The sequence below is a fragment of the Girardinichthys multiradiatus genome, chromosome 9 (assembly GCF_021462225.1).
Source record: "Girardinichthys multiradiatus isolate DD_20200921_A chromosome 9, DD_fGirMul_XY1, whole genome shotgun sequence".
In the NCBI taxonomy this organism is placed as follows: Eukaryota; Metazoa; Chordata; class Actinopteri; order Cyprinodontiformes; family Goodeidae; genus Girardinichthys; species Girardinichthys multiradiatus.
Window position 1 is genome coordinate 32248654 of NC_061802.1, and position 20081 is coordinate 32268734.

Sequence of the window (20081 nt, forward strand, 5' to 3'; positions counted from 1 at the left end):
TCCAGCTGGACCACCTGGTATGAATTTAGTCTCGGTATAAATTCCAGTGCAAAGATATTAGATGTTTCAATGAATAACATCTGCTCAAGTCTATGGGTGTGTTATAAAGTTAGACAGTCCCGGCTTTATAGATGTAGTCGATTTATGGTATAATAAAAGCGAATCCTAAAATACTATATGAGAAGACAAATGTGATGTTCTATTGGGAAATTGGGGTTTTGCTGTTAATACACAGCAGGGGTCTCAATAATTGTGCCACTGCTAATTTTATTTAAAAAGATAATAATAATACTTTTCCCCACACTTGCTAAAGGTACTCAAATTGATAGCTGGATTTTTCTTGTTTTTTCATTGTGACAATATACTGCTCTAGTTAAAGATTAATTAAATTTAGGTTTTTTTACACATCTTTCGAATGGCTTCCATTATGTGAAGAGTTTACTGTATGAGTTAGAGCTGAGCTATTACCATTGTTAGAAGATTATGGCAAAGAAATAGAATAAAATGAAAATAATAATGCGGAAATAAAGCATTCTAAAATAAGAGAAGAATTTTCAAATGTGTCTACACCTCCTGCCTTTTAAATGATCCACTATGTTATGGAATTTGAAATACACAGGCATGTTTATTTATTAGTTGTGGTTTGTTGTCAACATGATAGCATTTCAGGGAAATTACCTCACAGCTGTTTGACATGCTGATGGAAACACTAAAGTTCGGGTGCCTTGATACCTCAACTCATCAAAAACCTAAGGAGTCTGTGATGGAAAGAGTTTAAATGCAGGATAAGTCACAGGACTGATTAGAAAAATAGTTTTTTTTATTTTAGCCCAAATAGTTATATCTGCAAAAAAATAATACTGAACTCATAAAGGGGGACCAAAGAAACAAATGTGAACTTAAGAAACCAAATGGCTGCACTAACAAAGCATAACCAACCTAACAAAGAAATGACACACAAGTGTATATATAATGGATGATCAGGCCATTACAACAGAATAGGGGTAACTAAACCATACAAGCACTAACTTCAAGAAAACAACACAGTACAGTCAAGTTTGTTGTTAAACTAAACAGCAAGGGAAAAAAATCTAAATTATGAAACTTTATAAACAAATCTTTAATTAAATACAAAAAGCTACTTGAACTAAAGAGCATACAAATCTCTCCTCTCCAGCACAAGCTGGTGGTGTGGTGCAATTTTCCCCTCCATGTATTTAGGTGCCCTAAGCCCTGGCTACCACCTTTTGTCGAATTTACTGGAGTGTGTCGATGGGTCATTAATTTGAATAAGAATCGATAAAGATCAGACAGAACATACATACATACATACATACATACATACATACATACATACATACATACATACATAAAATGCACTTTACTGTACATTTAATCCAATCTAGTTTATTTCTATAGCTCCAGTTTATAACAAGTGTCAGCTCAAAACAATCTGGTCCAGTTCAGATCAATCCAGCTCTTTAGAATCTAATCACATAGTAAAAATCAGATGCAATTACATACAGTCCATTTCCGTCTTCATGACGATATAACGTATTTAAATTCATTTCAACATGTAATGATAATAAAATGTTATGTAACAAAATTAGACTTACTGCATCTAGTCCATAACGTTGCAGCAATAACTAACATAAAAAATCACAGAAGCACTGTGGCAGGGTACTTTTGTGGGAAAAAAAACTAAAAGAGTTTTACATGGTCAGTGATAGAGATTGTTCCATGAGTTGCTTTGTCCAGGAAAGAGCCACAGCTAAACACTGAAGCACCTGACTAACATTACTTTCTATAGAAACAAAAACAAGGAGAACCCAAGCCAACCCAAAAAATTGTACTAACTCAGCCTCCTATCTATTTCTTTGCAAACTTCTTGCATGCATGTGTTTAAAAGTAATGAATTATATATACAAAAGTGAAGCTTAATCTTCCTCACCCTCATAAAGTTGTGAAGCTTGGAAACGCACCAAAAAATGAGTGGTTGGCAATTAGATGATTGCTAAAGAGGCAGTCTTTCCTTTTTTTGTTCACAAAGTCTCTGTAGCGCCCACCCCTACCACCCCCCCACCCCCCACCGTTTAACTCCCCTTCCTTCAGTGGCTCTCAAGGCAGCTGGGAGCTGCCCAGCAGGGGGATTCTGCTCACACTTGGCAGCTTAAAAATTTAATGAGACTTTTACTTCACACTTCATCCTTCTCTCTTTATAGCGATGGAGATTCTGCACGCTGATACCCTGACAGGCTTAAATGGGAAAACCTCGGAGATAAATAAATGTGGCAATGGATGCTTGGCCAACAAACCCCGAGATTCAGGTGTCCTGAGGAGAACCAGTGGGAGGCGCAGCTTCCGTGTCCTGAGCTCATAATGGAAAAGATTTGCATGAAATGCAACATACAGGAAAAACTATGAAATGAAGTGACACGTTGCTCTTATATAATCAGATGTGTCAGTTGACAAGACACTTTGTTTTTATAATTCAGGGAGGCACATCCTTGTCTTGCTGTTTTTACAGAATAGACTGCAGAGATTCCAGCTTAATCTGTTTGGATTATGTATCTCAGTCTTCTCTTAGAAAGTCACACCATTAACATGCAGCTCACATTAACAAGGGAGTGATAGCAATTTTAGCTGTGATAATTCAGGATTTTTGAAGTGTGATTCTGCTAAAAGGTTAAAAGCAGGTAATAGCTTACCTGCTGTAGATAAATCTCTTGGTGTATTCATTTACTTGGGGCCAAGACCAAAGCAGACTTCTACCATCTTAATATGGCACCAGTTTCTGAATGATAATAGTGACAGTAAATGCTATTTTATGTTCCTTCAAACCACTGTAACTTTTGCATTGGATCTGTATTTACACAGAAGTCAAGGATTATTTTCTATTCCTGTCTGAAAAATGTACTGAGGGTGGAACATGTAATTCACTTCTAGTCATAGTAACTGTATGGCATAAATGTAATGCTATTTAAAAGTATCCAGTTCAATTCGATTTATTTATAGAACTCTGATTCATAACAAATTTAATCTGTAGACACTGTACAAGGTAGACAATTTCAATTCATATTCAGTTACACACAGTCCAGTTTGGTTCAAATTTACACTACTGGTCAAACGTCTTAGAACACCTTTCTCATTTAATGGTTTTCTTTATGTTCATGGCTATTTACATTGTACGTAGATTCTCACTGAATGCATCAAAACAGTGAACAAATACATATGCAATTATGTAGCAAACCAAAATCTTTAAATATGTTATATTTTAGAATATTTAAAGCAGCCACACTTTGCTGTAATGACTGAAATGTTAACCTTTGGCCGTTTTTCAATGAACGTCTGGGAAGTTCTTTCAAGACTTTTTGGAAAACCATTTCAGGTGACCACTTCATGAAGCTCAGGGAGAGAATGCCAAGAGAGCAAAGCAGTCATCAAAGTAAAGGGTGGCTATTTCGTAATAATGTAAAATATAAAAATATTTAGAGTTATTTCACACTTTTTGTATACCACATAATTCCATGTGTGTTCATTCACAGGTTTGTTGTCTCTGGTGAGAATCTACAGTTTAAATAGTCATGAAAATAAAGAGACCCATTAAGTGAGAAAGGCGTTCTAAAACTTTGGATCAGTAGTGTAGTTTCTATCAATCCACTTTATTACAGTACAATCATATAGCAATTACTCACAGTGGATGCTGGCTCAACACAGGTATAACCTAAAATTGCACAAACTTAACACTGAAGTAACTCATTATGCTGGTAATATAATGCATTCTAATTTAGAAAAGTCTTCTGAGCTAAATCATTTTGTTTGAATATTGCATTAATATGTCTAAAAAAAGTGACATACCATTCCATTCAGTAAATTGTTCCACTTACTAGATAATCAGTCATTTAGTCAGAGAGCCAACTAACCAACTGACCAAACACCTGCAGTCTTTCAAGCCTGTGATTCAGCAGAGCAAGCCCAGGGCAATGGGATAGAAGAAATATTGAGCAAAGCGGGGAGAAAGGGAAAAGAAGAGCATAAAATCTATAAGCTACAGTCAAAAGGTCCAGTGCCTGTCTTTGGGTATATTTTGCTGTCTCTGGATGTCTTTATTAACTAGAGACCTTAGTGAGGGAGAAAAGGCAAAGACAGGAAGATGAGAAACGTAGTTAATGTTGTGATAATACTACCTGCCATTAAGGGTACCATTTTGGAATGCATGTTTGTAGTCCATCATTGCTCATGCTATATTCTTCATCCAGTCTCAAATGCCCCCAGTTTAGTTCCAGTACATCAACAGCCAACCGCTGTTATTGACAGTCTCGCGTCAATTTCATGGGGCTTCTTATCACGCTTGACACACAACCTTTCTAAACTGTCAGAACAGAGTAATATTATGGCCTTTTATGTGGATCAATTGGCCGGTTTGGGTGCAGAGTGCAGGAAGAAGGCGGAGCAAATGAAAGGTCAACGGTACTTCTCAATCATTTGAAGATTAATAATGAAGGATGAAAATTGCTAATGAATGCATAGCTGGAGCCACAGGCAGGAAGAGAAGGAGGAATAAAAACATCACATAATCTAAGAGTTCCCTTGAAACAAAACACTTCATTTGAAAATTAGATTCAACTGCGTCAATAGGAACAACTGACCATTATAGCACACATTCCAGATTCTGGTGCATTAGCGATAATTTCATTTCACTTGTTAGCATACAGTTCCAGTTAAATGTTTGCACAGAGTTTCCATGGGCTAGAATATCATGTTATTATAAGCCGGTAAGGATGGATTTGAACAGGGGGATCCTGCAGTTTCCAGTTTATGGAAGGTTTGAGTTGGTAGTTCCTGAAACATCCACACCAATTGCTTCTTCTTAGGGGAACAGTTTGGTGAAAACTGGACACGAGTTTTCCAGCAGGACAATGACTTCAAACACATCAAAATTGGATTTGGAATGAATAAATAGACCTAACATTAGGCTTCAATAATGTCCCTAATCTCAACTCTACTGGAAATGTTTGAAGCTCTGTATGTTTAAAACCATGGGTCTTTTCTTTTTGAAATTTTTGTTGCCCTAATGTTTTAAATGATAAAACAAATTTTAACATCAGACCAAGATATCCCAAATAATTGCAAATGTGGTTTTCAAATTATGCTTTAAAGTATTTTGGAAAAAATGTTTTCAAAACCAAAGCGTTCACCTCATGACACCCCTGGCAGCAACAAGTGCCATCAAGCTTTTGCAATTGTAGTTGCAATTAATCAAACCTCAGTGCAGGAACGCTGGCCCACTCTTCTATGCAGAGCTGTTTTAATTAAGCCACACTGGAGTGTTTTTGTGCATGAATGGCATGTTGAAGGTCATGTAACAGCATCTCACTTACAATCAGTCATTTTCTACCGCTTATTCCATAGTGGGTTGTGGGGAAGCTGGTGCCTATCTCCAGCAGTCTATGGGCGAGAGGCGTGGTACACCCTGGACAGGTCGCCAGTCTATCGCAGGGCAACACACAAACAACCAAGCACACACTCATTCACACAATTTAGAGTGACCAATTAACATGCATGGACAGTCTTTGGACTGCGGGAGGAAGCCGGAGTACCCGGTGAGAACCCGCGCATGCACAGGGAGAACATGCAAACTCCATCCTGGCCGAGAATTGAACCCAGGACCTTCTTGCTGCAAGGCAACAGTGCTACCAACTGCTCCACCGTGCACTTGCATTTATGTCTAAATGCAAGTGAGATAGGCCACAGGCAGGAAGAGTTTTGTCACATTATTCTGGGTTATTTCGTGACCTCCTGGAACGCTCTTTGAGTAATTTAGTTTGACCGACAACTATTGGAAAGAGTCCCCCCTGCTCCATGTCTTCTTCAATTGTGGATAACGGCTGGAGTCACAAAGCTGTAAAAATGGCCTTGTAACCCTATCCAGACTGATAAAGATCATTGACTTTGATTTTCATCTGTTCTTGAATACTTTTAGATCAGGGAGTGATGTGTTGCTTTTTGAGCTTTTTTACCCTACTTCATGTTGTGAGAAAGTTGTTATTTAAGTAATTGTTTGACTCTACAGGTCTGGCAGTTTCCATATCTGGGTGTTGGTTATGGTACTGAACCAAAAATATGTTTAAAAAAGTAAAGATTGCTACAAAAACTGTGTGGTTGCTCTGCAACTTGCTTAAAGTCATGTTACCAAATATTAAATACTTAAACCATGTATTTGAGTATACATCTATTCTGTATAATTTTGACCACAGAGAAAATCACCAACAAAATTCAATCTTGTGTAATCTGACATTTATTTTAAAATTTCTAAAAGCTGTATGTTGTATGACTATTTAATCTTGAAAAAACACTAGTTCAGTTGCATCATTAAAGGCCCAAAATTAAATGACATTGATCCCTGTAGATCTAACGGTGGGCAACGATTTTGTGTAAGAGGAATAGAAAGTGGAGTTTTGTGTTAAAGAGAGTGCACCTGTTTTACTTCAACTCTCTTTATGATGGAAAGAAGTGAGGCACCCCATCTTCTAATCTGCCTACAGAGCTGTTCATTCAATAAGTATTATATTCCCCCCTCATATCTGATAGTTCCATGCTCTTGTGCGTCAGATAAAACAAAAAAACAGTAGAAATTAAAATAAGCAATGATTCAATTCAATTCAGTTTATTTATATAGCGCCAATTCACAACACATGTCATCTCAAGGCACTTCACAACAGTCAGGTACATACATTCCAATTAATCCTAACCATTGAACAGTGCAGTCAGATTCAGTTATTTATTCAAATTGGATAAAAAGTTTTTCTGTCTAAGGAAACCCAGCAGATTGCATCGAGTCAGAGACTTATAGCATTCCCTCCTCCCAGATGAGCATGTAGAGACAGTGGACAGTCAATGGCGTTGACTTTGCAGCAATCCCTCATACTGAGCATGCATGTAGCGACAGTGGAGAGGAAAAACTCCCTTTTAACAGGAAGAAACGTCCCGCAGAACCAGGCTCAGTGTGACCGGCCATCTGCCACGACCTACTGGGGGTTTGGGAGAACAGAGCAGAGACACAAAGAGAAAAAAGATGCACTGATCCAGGAGTGGGAAGAAAAAGTAAATGTTAATGGATGTAGCTCCTTTAGTCGTTTCACCTAGAAAGAAAGAACAGATAAACTCTGAGCCAGTTTTCAAGGCTAGAGTCTGAAAGAAAGCACACATAAAGTTAGCCACAGTAAAAGCTCAGTCAATTGCCATGTCTAGGAGAGAGAAAGGGTTAAACGCTGAGAGACAGGGGCATGTGGATCATCGGTAGAGGGTGAGCATTAAGTTGTTGCCTGCAGAAGCTTGGACGATGCCCCTCTCCAGAAAGGTGTCACAGGTAGACACAGAGTCAGGCCAGGTGTAGCTTCTAGGAAGAGAAAAAAAGAGAGAACATAAAGTTAAAAGCTAAAATAACAGCAAATAATGCAAAATTGGAGAGTAGTGTGAGAATGTAGCGAAGAGGGTGAAAGTGATCATTATGTCCTCCAGCAGCCTAAGCCTAAAGCAGCATAACTACAGAGATAGCTCAGGATAACCTAAGCCACTCTAACTATAAGCTTTATCAAAAAGGAAAGTTTTAAGCCTAGCCTTAAAAGTAGACAGTTTGTTCATCTAGAGCCCACTGATGGCCATTGTTATACTAAAAACCACAACGATTGGGATACCTCTCTCTGTCAGATTGACCATAACCACTGGAAAAGAGAAGGGGTCATACAGGTAGCAGAAATGGAGGGTGTGTTTGCACCTCAACCATAACTGAGCCGGATTAGGCTAAACCTGACTCCCCCTTGCTCCATCCAACAGGGAGGGAAGAAGACGGAAGTAAAAATAAGGAAGATAACTCAGGATAACCTAAGCCACTCTAACTATAAGCTTTATCAGAAAGGAAAGTTTTAAGCCTAACCTTAAAAGTAGACAGGGTGTCTGCCTCACGGACTAAAACTGGAAGCTAGTTCCACAGGAGAGGAGCCTGATAACTAAAGGATCTGCCTCCCATTCTACTTCTAGAGACTCTAGGAACCACCAGTAAACCTGCAGTCTGAGAACAAGGTGCTCTGTCAGGAACATATGGAACAATCAGATCTCTGATGTATGATGGAGCTAGATCATTAAGGGCTTTATATGTGAGGAGGAGAATTTTAAATTATATTCTGGACTTAACAAGGAGCCAATGAAGGGAAGCTAAAAAAGGAGAAATATAATCTCTCTTTTTAATTTTCATCAGAACTCTTGCTGCAGCATTTTGAATCAGCTGAAGGCTTTTAACTGCATTTTGTGGACATCCTGAGAGTAACGAATTACAACAGTCCAGCCTTGAAGTAACAAATGCATGTACTAGTTTTTCAGCGTCATTCCTGGACAGGATATTTCTAATTTTGGCAATGTTCCGGAGATGAAAGAAGGAAATCCTAGAAACCTGTTTAATATGGGAATTAAATGACATGTCCTGGTCAAAAATAACACCAAGTTTTTTTACTTTATTATCAAAGGTCAATTTAATTTAATTTAAATTTAATTTAGAAGCAGAACATTTAAAGTCATCCAAGGTTTTATGTCTTCAAGACATGCTTGTAGTCTATCTAACTGGTGGGGCTCATCAGGATTCATGGATAAGTAAAGTTGAGTGTCATCAGCGTAACAGTGAAAATATTTTCTATGCTGCCTGATAATTTTTCCTATTGGAAGCATATACATAGTAAAGAGAATTGGCCCAAGTACTGAACCCTGTGTTACTCCACAATTAACCCTGTAGTTTAAAGATGATTTATCATTTACATGAACAAACTGGAATCTGTCAGACAAATAAGATTTAAACCAGCCTAGTGCTGTTCCCTTGATCCCTACAGCATATCCCAGCCTTTCTAAGAGAATATTGTGATCGACTGTATCAAATGCAGCACTGAGATGGCAATGATGTTGCCAATAGAATGCTGCAACAAAAAAGAAGAAAAGCTTATTGATGTTAATATTGGTTGTTTCTGCCAATAAGCATACAAGCCTAAAACATACAATATAATAACAAATGGCATTCTAAGTGCTTTTCATTTGTTATTTTAAGGCTTTTTTTTTACAATTACCAATTATACAACACTGGTTGGAAATACAGTGTAATGCAGACATTATTAATTTTTCTATTGACTGAATCAAATGTGAGAGCGATTTTCAGGAAAAGCCCCTTACAGTTTTCCTTTTTTGTCCCCTGTTTGTTTCGTCCTTCAGGGTGCTTCCTCGAGCTTGGTGGTCAAGTTTGCCGACACAGACAAGGAGCGCACTATCAGACGCATGCAGCAGATGGTCGGGCAGTTTGGCATCTTTAATCCCGCCATCGCCCTTCCCTTCAGCACGTACAGCTCCTACGCACATGCGGTGAGTTGGGAAAGGCACATATTACACAGAAATTTAAAAAATTTGATAAAGCCAGAGACAAATCTTTATAAACTTTTGACAGTTGTGGTTCAACATGTAAATAATGTGACAAAACTCCAACAAGATAGATGGCAGACAGTGTTTCTCTACTATGTCCTTTCATTTCATTTTCATGTGTTCAAGGTTTTTAAAAGGGGAGAGAATAGAAATGAGACCTTTTTTACCCAGCACTCATTTTGTCTGGGTTTCATCAATGCTGCCACTTTGATATTTTCGCATCATTTCTTTCAATTACCATCTTTTCTAAGCAAAAAATTACTATTCACCTGCAATCTATGAATCTATGCAGCCAAATTCAGTGATGAAGGGAAGACTATGGAACAGAGTTCATTATGTTTCCAGACACAGTTTTCATGTTACATGCAAAATTGTTTTGTATAAGGACCGTCCAGTCAAGAACACAGCTTGCTAGTTTATTATAAATTTTGATTAATTGCCCTCACCATGTAAATACATGTAAAAAGTCCTAAAATAAGTTCATCTTTTTTGGAGTAGCATTATCTCACATTATAAAATTCAGAAAATTCAAACTTTAATCCAAGAACATAGTCTTTGTTTTCGGAAGTCCAATTTTCACCTTTCCCCATTGAAAATAAGACACTGACGGACCCTGAAGCCAGAATTCCAACTAGGAAAGTTGGACCTTGTGGAGCAGCTCTGAGGTATAAACTAGTTATTAGCATTGCTCATTGTTTTATAATTTTTTAACCCATTGTTACACATAGTCCTATACAATCTCTTTTTATCAACATATTCCTTTAGTTTGATAACATTGAATGGTGAGAAATATGTTAGCGGCTTGTATTGCTAATGGTAGTTAGCATCAAAAGAAATAGCAAATCCAACTGTTTTACATCTTGCAACTAGAATGCGCTCTACATGGGTGTGATGAGATATGAGACAAATCAAGCATTAATCAGCATTATTAATGTTAATGAATGATAGATTTTTAAATATTCAACCAGTGCCACACTTGTATTCTTTTAAAATAAATGTAACAGAAATATTGTTTTAATTTGCACTTTTTAAAGGTTCTTAGTTTGCTAGGAACACGATGTCCTGTTTTCATGAAGTATAAATATGAAGTCACCCATATTTTTTGCCACTGTTCAAAATGAGAAAGACAAGAGTACATGCCATTTAAGTAAGGCTAATGAGTGTTCCCCTTGATTAGTCAGAACATTGCATGGTTGGGCAGTAGTTGGTTACATGTAGTGGCTTTATGTAATTTAATGACAAATCAAATGTAACTGTAATTTGTTACTGTTACTGAGGAGCGTATCAAATTAAATCATGTTTATGAAGATATTAATAATTAAAACTTGTCAAATCTAATTATTTTCTGTGAAAAAGCGAAGTTGTATGTTCATCAACATTTATTTTTATTTGACTTTGTACAGAAGTTGTGCCTCATCTCAGAATAATACATCTGGTTATCTTTGCCTGATATAACAAGCTTTTTCAGAAAGAAGAACATTTTTCATTTTAACTGTTTCACGTGAAAATATTTATACAGCAGAGAGCAAAGATACCACCCATTTAAGCATGACCACCTAACCTGTGCACCATATGCTCTTAAAGGGACAGCCTCATTAGGCAGCAACTTCAATTTACAACATTTACAGGACCGCCCATCTGTCTGCTACCTCCCTTGTCAACTAATGTTCCATCCTGTAGAACTGCAGAGATCCAAATATTTTGCAGTCTCTTTCTTTCTTTTGACACCAAGATACAGTGTCTATGCTCTGATTTAAGGCTTATGTTTACTGGGTGCTGTGGGATGTTATCTTCCAAAGTTTTGATTAAAATGTAAACATAAAAAGGAGTGCAGAAGTTTAACCTTTGGTAGCCTTTATTGTCTGATCATTATTGAACTTGTACATTATTATAATGTTATCTAATGAGTTGAACGTTTGAAAATAATTAATAACCACAGTCCAAAAAGTAAAGCTTCTTTCAAATTTGCAATTTGAAATGCAATTAATTAAATTTATTTGACAAAGTGAAATAGTTACACTACTATTGCATTATTGCATTTTAGGTGGAACCTGTAAATGTAACCAGTTACATTTTTAGAGTAAACTACCCAACACTGCGGCTATGCAACATAGCAACCTAACTAACAACCCAGACCCCCCCCCACCCCCCAACTATAAAACTATTACTTAACTATGACATTTTTCTTTTATAGTAGATATTTTCTTAGTTGTAATCCACTTTCATTAAACTCGTCACATCTGTTCTTCCCCACTCTCAGATTTCTTTCTCTTTAATGACGCTGCAGTTCTCTTATGCCCAGACTTTCGATAGGCTCAGCATGTCGGAGCATGCACATTTAGTTAGCCGTACCCTGCAAACCTTTCATCAGCTCTCCTCTGCCCTCCTGCCACATCCCACCCACCCGCCTAAAGGCATGACAATATACACACACAGCAAATACCTCACACTTTGATGAGCTCAGACAGCCTATGAACCCCTCTCTCCATGCACCCCCCTGAGATGCTGTAGGGACCACGGCTCACTCTAAATATTCCACAGGCAACTTATCTGTACACAAACTTTATTCTTTTCTGCTACACACACCCATATATATATACATGTTTTTATACATGTATTTATTTTTAGTTGCAGTATCAAAATGTATTAATTGTTTATAGAGAGGTCTTGGGGGCTTATCCATTTCCCTCATTTTCATATCACAGCCATGGGACCCACGGAGAAATGTGCAAATTGACCATCTCAGAGTAATTGCGAGGCCATCTCTTGTGCACTCTCCAGTAAAACTCCCACCTTCATTACCATTCATGAAATGCAGACCTTTCCCGGGAAATGTGGAGAAATGCAAATGTTTAAGGGGCGATGGAGGCCACGGTGGTCTGCAGGGAAACCATTGTGCACTGCTCTGGTTGGCCATGACTTTTATTTACTGTGGCAGAGACCCGTGTCGGCTCATAGAGATGCACACAAGAGCGTACACACTTGCGCGCATTGGGCAGCGAGTTTGCTCCCCACCTCCTTTCTCTCTCTCTCTATCTCTCTCTCTGATACATGAATATAATATAACAAAGAGCAGGATGGTGGTTGGAAATTGAGTTCAGAGTGGGAGAAACAAGGGCATGGGGGATACGTCAGCATTATAGGGAGAGTCGGTAACCATTAAATCTAAACCAGAAAGTGTGAGTATGTAGATTTGAAAGCCTGACTAATGTTGATGCAGGTAAAGTTCTCTTTGTATTAGGATTGTGAATCATGGAGACAGGGGATCTTCCCAAAACTAATGAATCAACAAAAATACAGAAAGTTGCTGCAGTAAAACTTTGAGAGAAGGAAGCCTTGGTGATACTGTAAACTCACCCCATGTCATGATTTGTGGGTTCTTCTTATTATTATTATTCTTGATAGGTTTTGAATCATGCTTCTGTTATTTTCCTGGTCATACTTTAGTTTTTGTCTTCTAGTTCATGTTTTGTCAAGTTAGGTTTTTGGATCTGGTTATGCTTTAGTTTCATGTTTTTCTAGTTATGTTTCTATTAGTTTGTATCTTTGAATTCCTGTTTTGCTCCAGTCACGTTTTGTTCTCTCCTGTCAATTAACTTTATTCGGTTGACCTGAACCATGTCATCAGTCTTCCTGCTTCTCTTGTGTCATGCCCTATATATACTCTGCCATTGTGGTTACTCCTCGTGGAAACATTCACAGTTCATAGTTCATTGTTCACGCCAAGCCTGTTTTTTCCTGCCTGTCCATGCCTGCTTCTGCCACCATTTGTGAGTGAGTTTTTTGTTTTTGTATTGGTTACTCTGGTTACTCACTACCAATGGTTCCTGTCCATCTACATTCTGGGGTCCTCCCCCAAATAAACCGTGACACCCCAACTTTTCATAAAGTAATGATGCAGTAACGGATTATCAGTAAAGTCAGTTAATCTATCTTACTGAGCATGTTTAATGAATCAAAACACTGGTTTACTTGTTATGTAACATGTGCAATAAAAATAAATAATCTTTTCTCTTAGCTTGTGCATTAATTTTGTATATGTGAGACTCATTGGTGCTTGGTGCACATGCATGCTGTGCAGTCTTGATTTCCCCTGCAGCCACTGGGAGTGCGCTGAAGTGATACGATTAATGTTTCGTTGCTGCAAGATAAACTACACATATTACCCCAAGACGAAAATCCTGCAGTGACAGAAAAAGGACTTTATCTCCAAAGACACACAACATGCTCGCCTACTCTCCATATACAGTGGCCAAGAGAAGACGAGGTGGAGAAGCACAGGATACAGACACGGGGAGAGATGGTATATATAGCTATAACCAGTGAATACAGTAAATGGTAAAATTCAAAGAGCTACCTCTCCACTACAGCAGTGGATAGGATTATAGAGTTGAGCTGACAGCCAGTAAATTGGATTTTAGTCAAACCAGGAGAAGGAGGAGGGAAGAATGGGGGCTCTGAACACAAATTGGAGGGGTACAACACTAACAACATGTGCCAAAATTGAAAAATGTGCCATTTTTATGACAGGCACAGACACCGGCGTGCTCTGACAGGAGACAACCTATTTGCAAAAAAGGTGATTTCATAATAACACGAGCCAAAGAAAACAAGAGGGCGAGATTCCATGTTTCAATCCCGAGTTGATGTTGAATGATAATAGCTCTCCCAAGAAACTCTGAGTCCAAGTCTTAAAACAACCATTTATTAGTTTTTTATTTTCTCCCTCTGAGATACAAACTTATTTGTGCACTTGTCTTGCCTTTATTTTCTGAGATTTTGAAGCCAGCCATTTCAGCCTGCAGGACTACAAAGTGTGTCACAGGGAAAAGAAAAAAAAAAAAACAAGTGCAAAGTTTCAGATTTAAATGCATCTTGAGCACCTCCCTAAAAAGATACATTAGGCAAAATGTAAGACAGGCAAACGAGAGGAAAGAGGGAATGGTTCAAATTGGTGCTAATAGTGAGTGTGAGTGGGTTGATGAGAGGGAGGAGGGTTGCTGTAAACTCACATTAGGAAACATCTCCCCCTGTTGGAGGGATCTGTGTTCAAACTGCCACGCTGCGCGGGAGCGAGAAATGATGGCCACAAATTACAGCATCATTTGGCAGTACTGTACACTGCCCACACGCATGCACATGCCAGCCTGTGTGAGTGTGACCTGATTTTGCTGCATTATGCTTGCGAGCGCCAGCCCACTGCACATGACTGAACGCACACACACACATTACAGAGCGCATCAGAAATGGATAATACGGAAAAAAGCGATTGACAAATTCAGCCTGCTAGCTCAGTGGTAACAAATGTGGCCCTTGGGTTCACCTCTATGACCCACTGTCTCCTTCACGCTCTAATTTCTGCAACCTTTTACACCCTCTCTACCTCTCCCCTCCTTGCCCCTCTTTGTTTCTAGTCACCCCCTCCTCTTTTTCCTTCTGTCATTGGCTGGGTAGGCTGTAAGGGGTCACATGTGACAGCGCTAAGAGTCAGCGAGTCACAGAGCAGCACTACGGAGATAATTGCCATGTGATAAAGAGGTGATTGCCTGCTATCACCAGGGGAGAGTAATGCCATCAGGTTGCAATAAAAAAGCAGATGTCTGACACTAAATGAATGCTGCTGGAGCCCGAGCAACTTTCTTTGCTCCTTTTCAGCAAGGCACACTTGTCTTTTTTGTCCCCTTGTTTCTGGCAGCCTTTTCTTCCCTCATTTGAAAGGAACGAAAAGGCAGAAAGAAAAGGTTGTGTCTGTGATGATGAGGACCCCTCAGCTTTGCTCATTCATACCAGAGACGTTCGCTATCCACTGGGAAGTGCATAAATAAAGAGGGGCGGTGGCTTATGAATATAATGTCTTTGAATTTCTGAGAGAGGAGAAATAAGCATATGAAAAGTATAACGTGACTCTGTTTCTCTCGGTCGACATAACTGCTCATTGATTATTTATTTCTTTTTCTTGAAGTCAGATTGTGTTAATCGCTGCATTCCAACATAATTACATGCTTGAGTTTCCAATTTGCTGGATTTTATTTTGGAACAAAGCAGCAATTAATGCAAGAGTTTTTATCCATGACAATCTGACAGATGGCATTACGGGCGGCGTTATCTAAGACATTTGGAGCTGGAAGAGAGGATGGTATTCTGGTCACGCTAGTATTTACTCCCACTCCGATTATAACTCCATCCAGTCCCGTAGTTTGTTAAAGTTAACAAGACTGAGACTAAAAAGGCTACAAGATGACCAAAGGCAGTGGTGTTTTTGCACGACAGCCAAGTTTGGCGTGTATACAAACATCCAATATAAAAAAGTTTCAAGAGAAGAAATTTTAATCAGAATTTTGCAAAACACCAATAATGCTCTCTTTGTTGACATGTTTTTAGCATTGCAAAATAGATTTCACAATTCAAAGCTTTGTATTACAGAATCTGTTCTTAATTTAGATTAATTTAGTCCAGGTTTAACATGTCTATACATCGCATTTATCACACTTGTCTCAAAGGTTGTCCTGTTTCCAACCAAAGCATTAAAAAGACTAATTTTGTATTTTAACAAATAAAACAAAGCTCAAAGTTAGTTTAGCTTGATCTGTGGTCATAGTTTCTCATATTGTATGTGTCAACTGAGATATGTGTATGTAATGGAAAGTTATTTCCATAATTAACCAAGGCAAATAAGCTGATGAACAATGGTTTTATATGGTTCTTCTCAAACTTTTTATAACCTCAAGCTAAGGTTATTAAAACCTTCTGATGAACCAAAAATCAGTGTGTTTCAACAGCTCATTTGTTTGTGCTCAAAATAACAAGCCCAAATCTAACTGAGATTTTCTCAGAAATTACAAACTCTATTTAAATAATCCTTATGCTAAAAATTAAGTTTTTCTAATGCAAGTGATAGTTCTGGTCTACTTTGCCACTTGTTGAGTAAATCCGGGTTGAATTGTGATAAAACTAATGTTAATGGAATCTGTGAGATTTTCAGTTGACATCCTGGTTGTGGTTTGTGTGGTGAAAAGCTGAGACCGAGTTTTGTGGTGATGCCTTTTGGGGAGTTTCTTTTTTTTTTTTTACTTTCTGGTTAAACTGCTTGTAGTTTTAACTGTGTTTGGTGTTTGTAGAAATTGTTTATATCAACTTTTAGCCAATATTCTGACATTTCTGTGGATACCACACATGTTCATGTTTAACTAAGGGAAATTACAGAAATGAAAGTACTGGGGGTTGAGGCTTAAGAGGTTGAAGTTAATTTGTCTGTTTTCCTTTGCGGGGCTGCACGGTGGCTCAGTTGATAGCACTGTTGCCTTGCAGGTTCGAACCACAGCCTGGGATCTTTCTGCATGGAGTTTGCCTGTTCTCCCCATGCATGCATGGATTCTTTCTAGGTACTTCGGCGACTCGCACAGTCTAAGAACATGACTCTTAGGTCTATTGATTACTCTAAATTACCCTTAACAAAGGGTCATTTGGAACAAAGTTGTGACAAAATAGAAAATGGATAATGGATTTGAAATGACTCGAACCTTACGCAGTCACCTCGGAACCCTTTTATTTGCTTCTGTGACACGGCATTCATTTTTTTCTGATTTACCCACATGTGATTCAGCTTTGGCCTCTAAAAGATTCACCTTATTGTCTTTAGAAAGTAATGATCCACATTTGTCCCATTAATAAATAACAGTTTCAAGGCATGTGGCTAATGGATGGGACATCCAGCATTGGGCATTCTACAACAGGACAGCCACTTTAAGGTTACCTGACAGGGGCACTCAGAGAAAATAATTGTCTTTTCCGTCGCCAGGTCCACATGCAAATACAGGCAGAGCGCCGTTCTGTACCTTTACTGCCATCATTAGCATCAGTGCAAGTGGCAGCCCAGTTTGATTTCTGCCCGTAGGAGGCAATCTCAGGCTGCAGCCATCGGCATCTCCCCTGACACACACAAGCCATGCAGTATTAAACAGATGCAGAGACAGGGGCAAAAGGTTGAGCCTGCTGTGTTTGTATTCCTATACCACACAAGTCTGCATGCCTGATGGGCAGCTACACAGCCTGCAAAAGATTATTGATTCCCAAGATAAAACCACTGGTTCACAAACTGCAAAAGCCATTGTACAATAATGGATTTTTTTCTGAATTAGGCATTCAGAGTGTGGATTTTGCACTAGGAGAATTTGAACAGTGTGGAAGCTCAAATAGTCTCGATCACTCTTCATGCGTGTGTGTGTGTGGGTGTGTGTGTGTGTGTGTGTGTGTGTGTGAGTGTGTCTTTGTTAGTGAGCGTGGTTCAAGGCAGCGGTGCATGTGAGCATGTCCTATGCATAAGAATAAACACTCCTTGGGCTGCATTTGTTGGAAAATGGTTTCAGCTCCCACTTCTCAATTCATGCTAAGCAGAATTGCACAATGAGTGAAAGGATACTGACTGTATCTCTTTTTTATCCAGAAAGAAAAATTTACTCACTGAAAGTGTTGCATTACTAATGTGGTCTTGAATTGAGCTTGCAGCTATACTTGGTAAAAAAATTTGGTTCAAATGTGTCCATTTAGTCAAAGCAAGACTTATGAGGAAATATTCAGGGAGATTAAATTTGAATGCGTAATAATAAAACCATATAGTTTTTAATATTTCCCATGTACAATGCCTTGCAAAAGTATTTATATCCCTCAATCTTTTTCACATTTTGTCATGTTACAAAGTGTTGTGTGACTTTGTATTATGTCAATACTTTGTAGAACCAACTGGGCCATTCCAACTTCGGCCAAACTGTAAAAATGTTTTACTCATGTGACCTCAGAACTGTGACACTGTTTAGATTTTAATTTGTGAAAGATTTTGAATGCAGTGTATCCTTTTCTGTCGACGGTTTTGTGTTACCTTGTCTTTGTCTTCCTCATAAAATTCCAGGGAAATACATTGATGTTTTTAGATGCTATGTGACAAAATGTGAAAAGGTTTCAGGGTATGAATATGTTTGCAAGGCAATGTCATTTGAATAGTGTGTGAAATATTAATTAAAGTTACTTGAACTGTTAGAGCAGGAACAGAACCATTATATGCTATGCTTAGAGATTGTGTTGTATCTTCTAGCCCAAATCTATACTTTATATGCAAAATGTGTGATGAGAAAAAGACTCCTGCTACAGCACCCATCTGCCAAATAAATTACAACAATGAGGGGAAATGTTAAAATATGACTGAATGTCAAGCTCCAAATGGTAATCATCACAAATCTATCAGAAAAATTAAACATTAGCCCGAGGAAAGGCAGATGAGAATGAGAAGCAACTCTGGCATTTCTTTGCAGCCAAGCAAAGTATTGTGAAGTTAGACAATTATAAGGAAAAAAGGCATTGTAACTCTGCAAACTTTGCCTGTCCGCTGAGTACAGAGATAATGTGCACATGTCAATGCCTTGATTTGTATGAGCCCAACAGACAGCTATTAAATTGTTTCTGCAGCTGGTGACAGGATTCCTGCTGCGAGGACGGGCAGATTCACTAAACATAGGTTGACAGGCTTCTTTTTCTTCTCTTTCTTTTATTCCGCTCTACTTTCTCTGCACTTCCATGCACTATCCATCCATCAACATCACCATACACCCCTCCCTCTTTTCTACTCTTGATATGTTTCACTCTTGCTATGTGTTTTCCCAACTCTTTGGCCACTTACTACATTTTTCATCGCAATCTTTCCTTCCATCACCTTCTTCTCCTCATCCTGTCCTCCACCCACCTCTCCATGTCCGTCTTCTTTAGCTCATGCAGCAGCAGGCAGCCATCATGGCAGCAACCCACGGAGGTTATCTCACGCCTAGTGTGGCCTTCCCTGCCACACAGATTCACCAGATGGGGGCGCTCAACATCAACAGCCTCCCACCCACTCCCATGACCCCGGTGTCGGGTGAGTTTCATCAAACCCTGGGTGAGCACAGTTTCTTTTCCTTTCCTTTTGTGATTGTGTTTCTGTACCACAGCAGCAAGCTAAAGCATGTTTTAATCATTTCTGTGTTTATCTTGACGTGTGTGTGTGTGTGTGTGTGTGTGTGTGTGTGTGTGTGTGTGTGTGTGTGTGTGTGTGTGTGTGTGTGTGTATGTGTGTGTGTGTGCACAAAGCTAGATCTGCAGTATGGTCTTTAGAAAGAGTGCCTATTTATTGGGAAACCAAAGTTATTCCTCTGGAGGGAAGAGAAAGTTAGATGAGATTTGCATGTTTATGTTGTTTGTGAATGTGGAGATTTGGGGTTACAGTAGCAGCAGAAGAGTAAAGAATATCAATTACTAAGTTTACAGATAAGGCATTAATTTCCCCGTAGCATTTTGACCTTGTGCTTTCAAGCACTTGCCCATGGTCTGCATGCAGTTGGTTTTGTTTTCCATAACAAACAGCTCCCGTGCACATACATTACAGAGGAAAGGAAAGGACTTTGAAACTCCTACCCACTGCATAAGATTTGCTTATTCAGCAGTGTTTCATTTTCCTTTAGAAAGAACTTCAAGATTCTTCACTCACCAAAAGCATAAGCCTAAATAAATTATACAGTATCTCAGTCTTTGTTGTGCTCTGCTCTCATACTTTGTCATCTCAGCAGTGTTCAGTTTTTTATTGCAAAGTCTTTGGTAACTTT

General features: G+C 38.7%; 1 protein-coding gene across 1 annotated transcript in view; it reads left to right on the forward strand.

Annotated features, from left to right (window-relative positions):
- The window catches only part of celf5a (cugbp, Elav-like family member 5a), a 320729-nt gene that overhangs the window by 280881 nt on the left and 19767 nt on the right, over window positions 1-20081 (forward strand). Inside the window, exons 6-7 of the mRNA XM_047375115.1 lie at window positions 9253-9399; window positions 19213-19357. Coding sequence (XP_047231071.1) covers window positions 9253-9399; window positions 19213-19357 — 292 coding nt within the window. The remainder of the gene's footprint in view (window positions 1-9252; window positions 9400-19212; window positions 19358-20081) is intronic.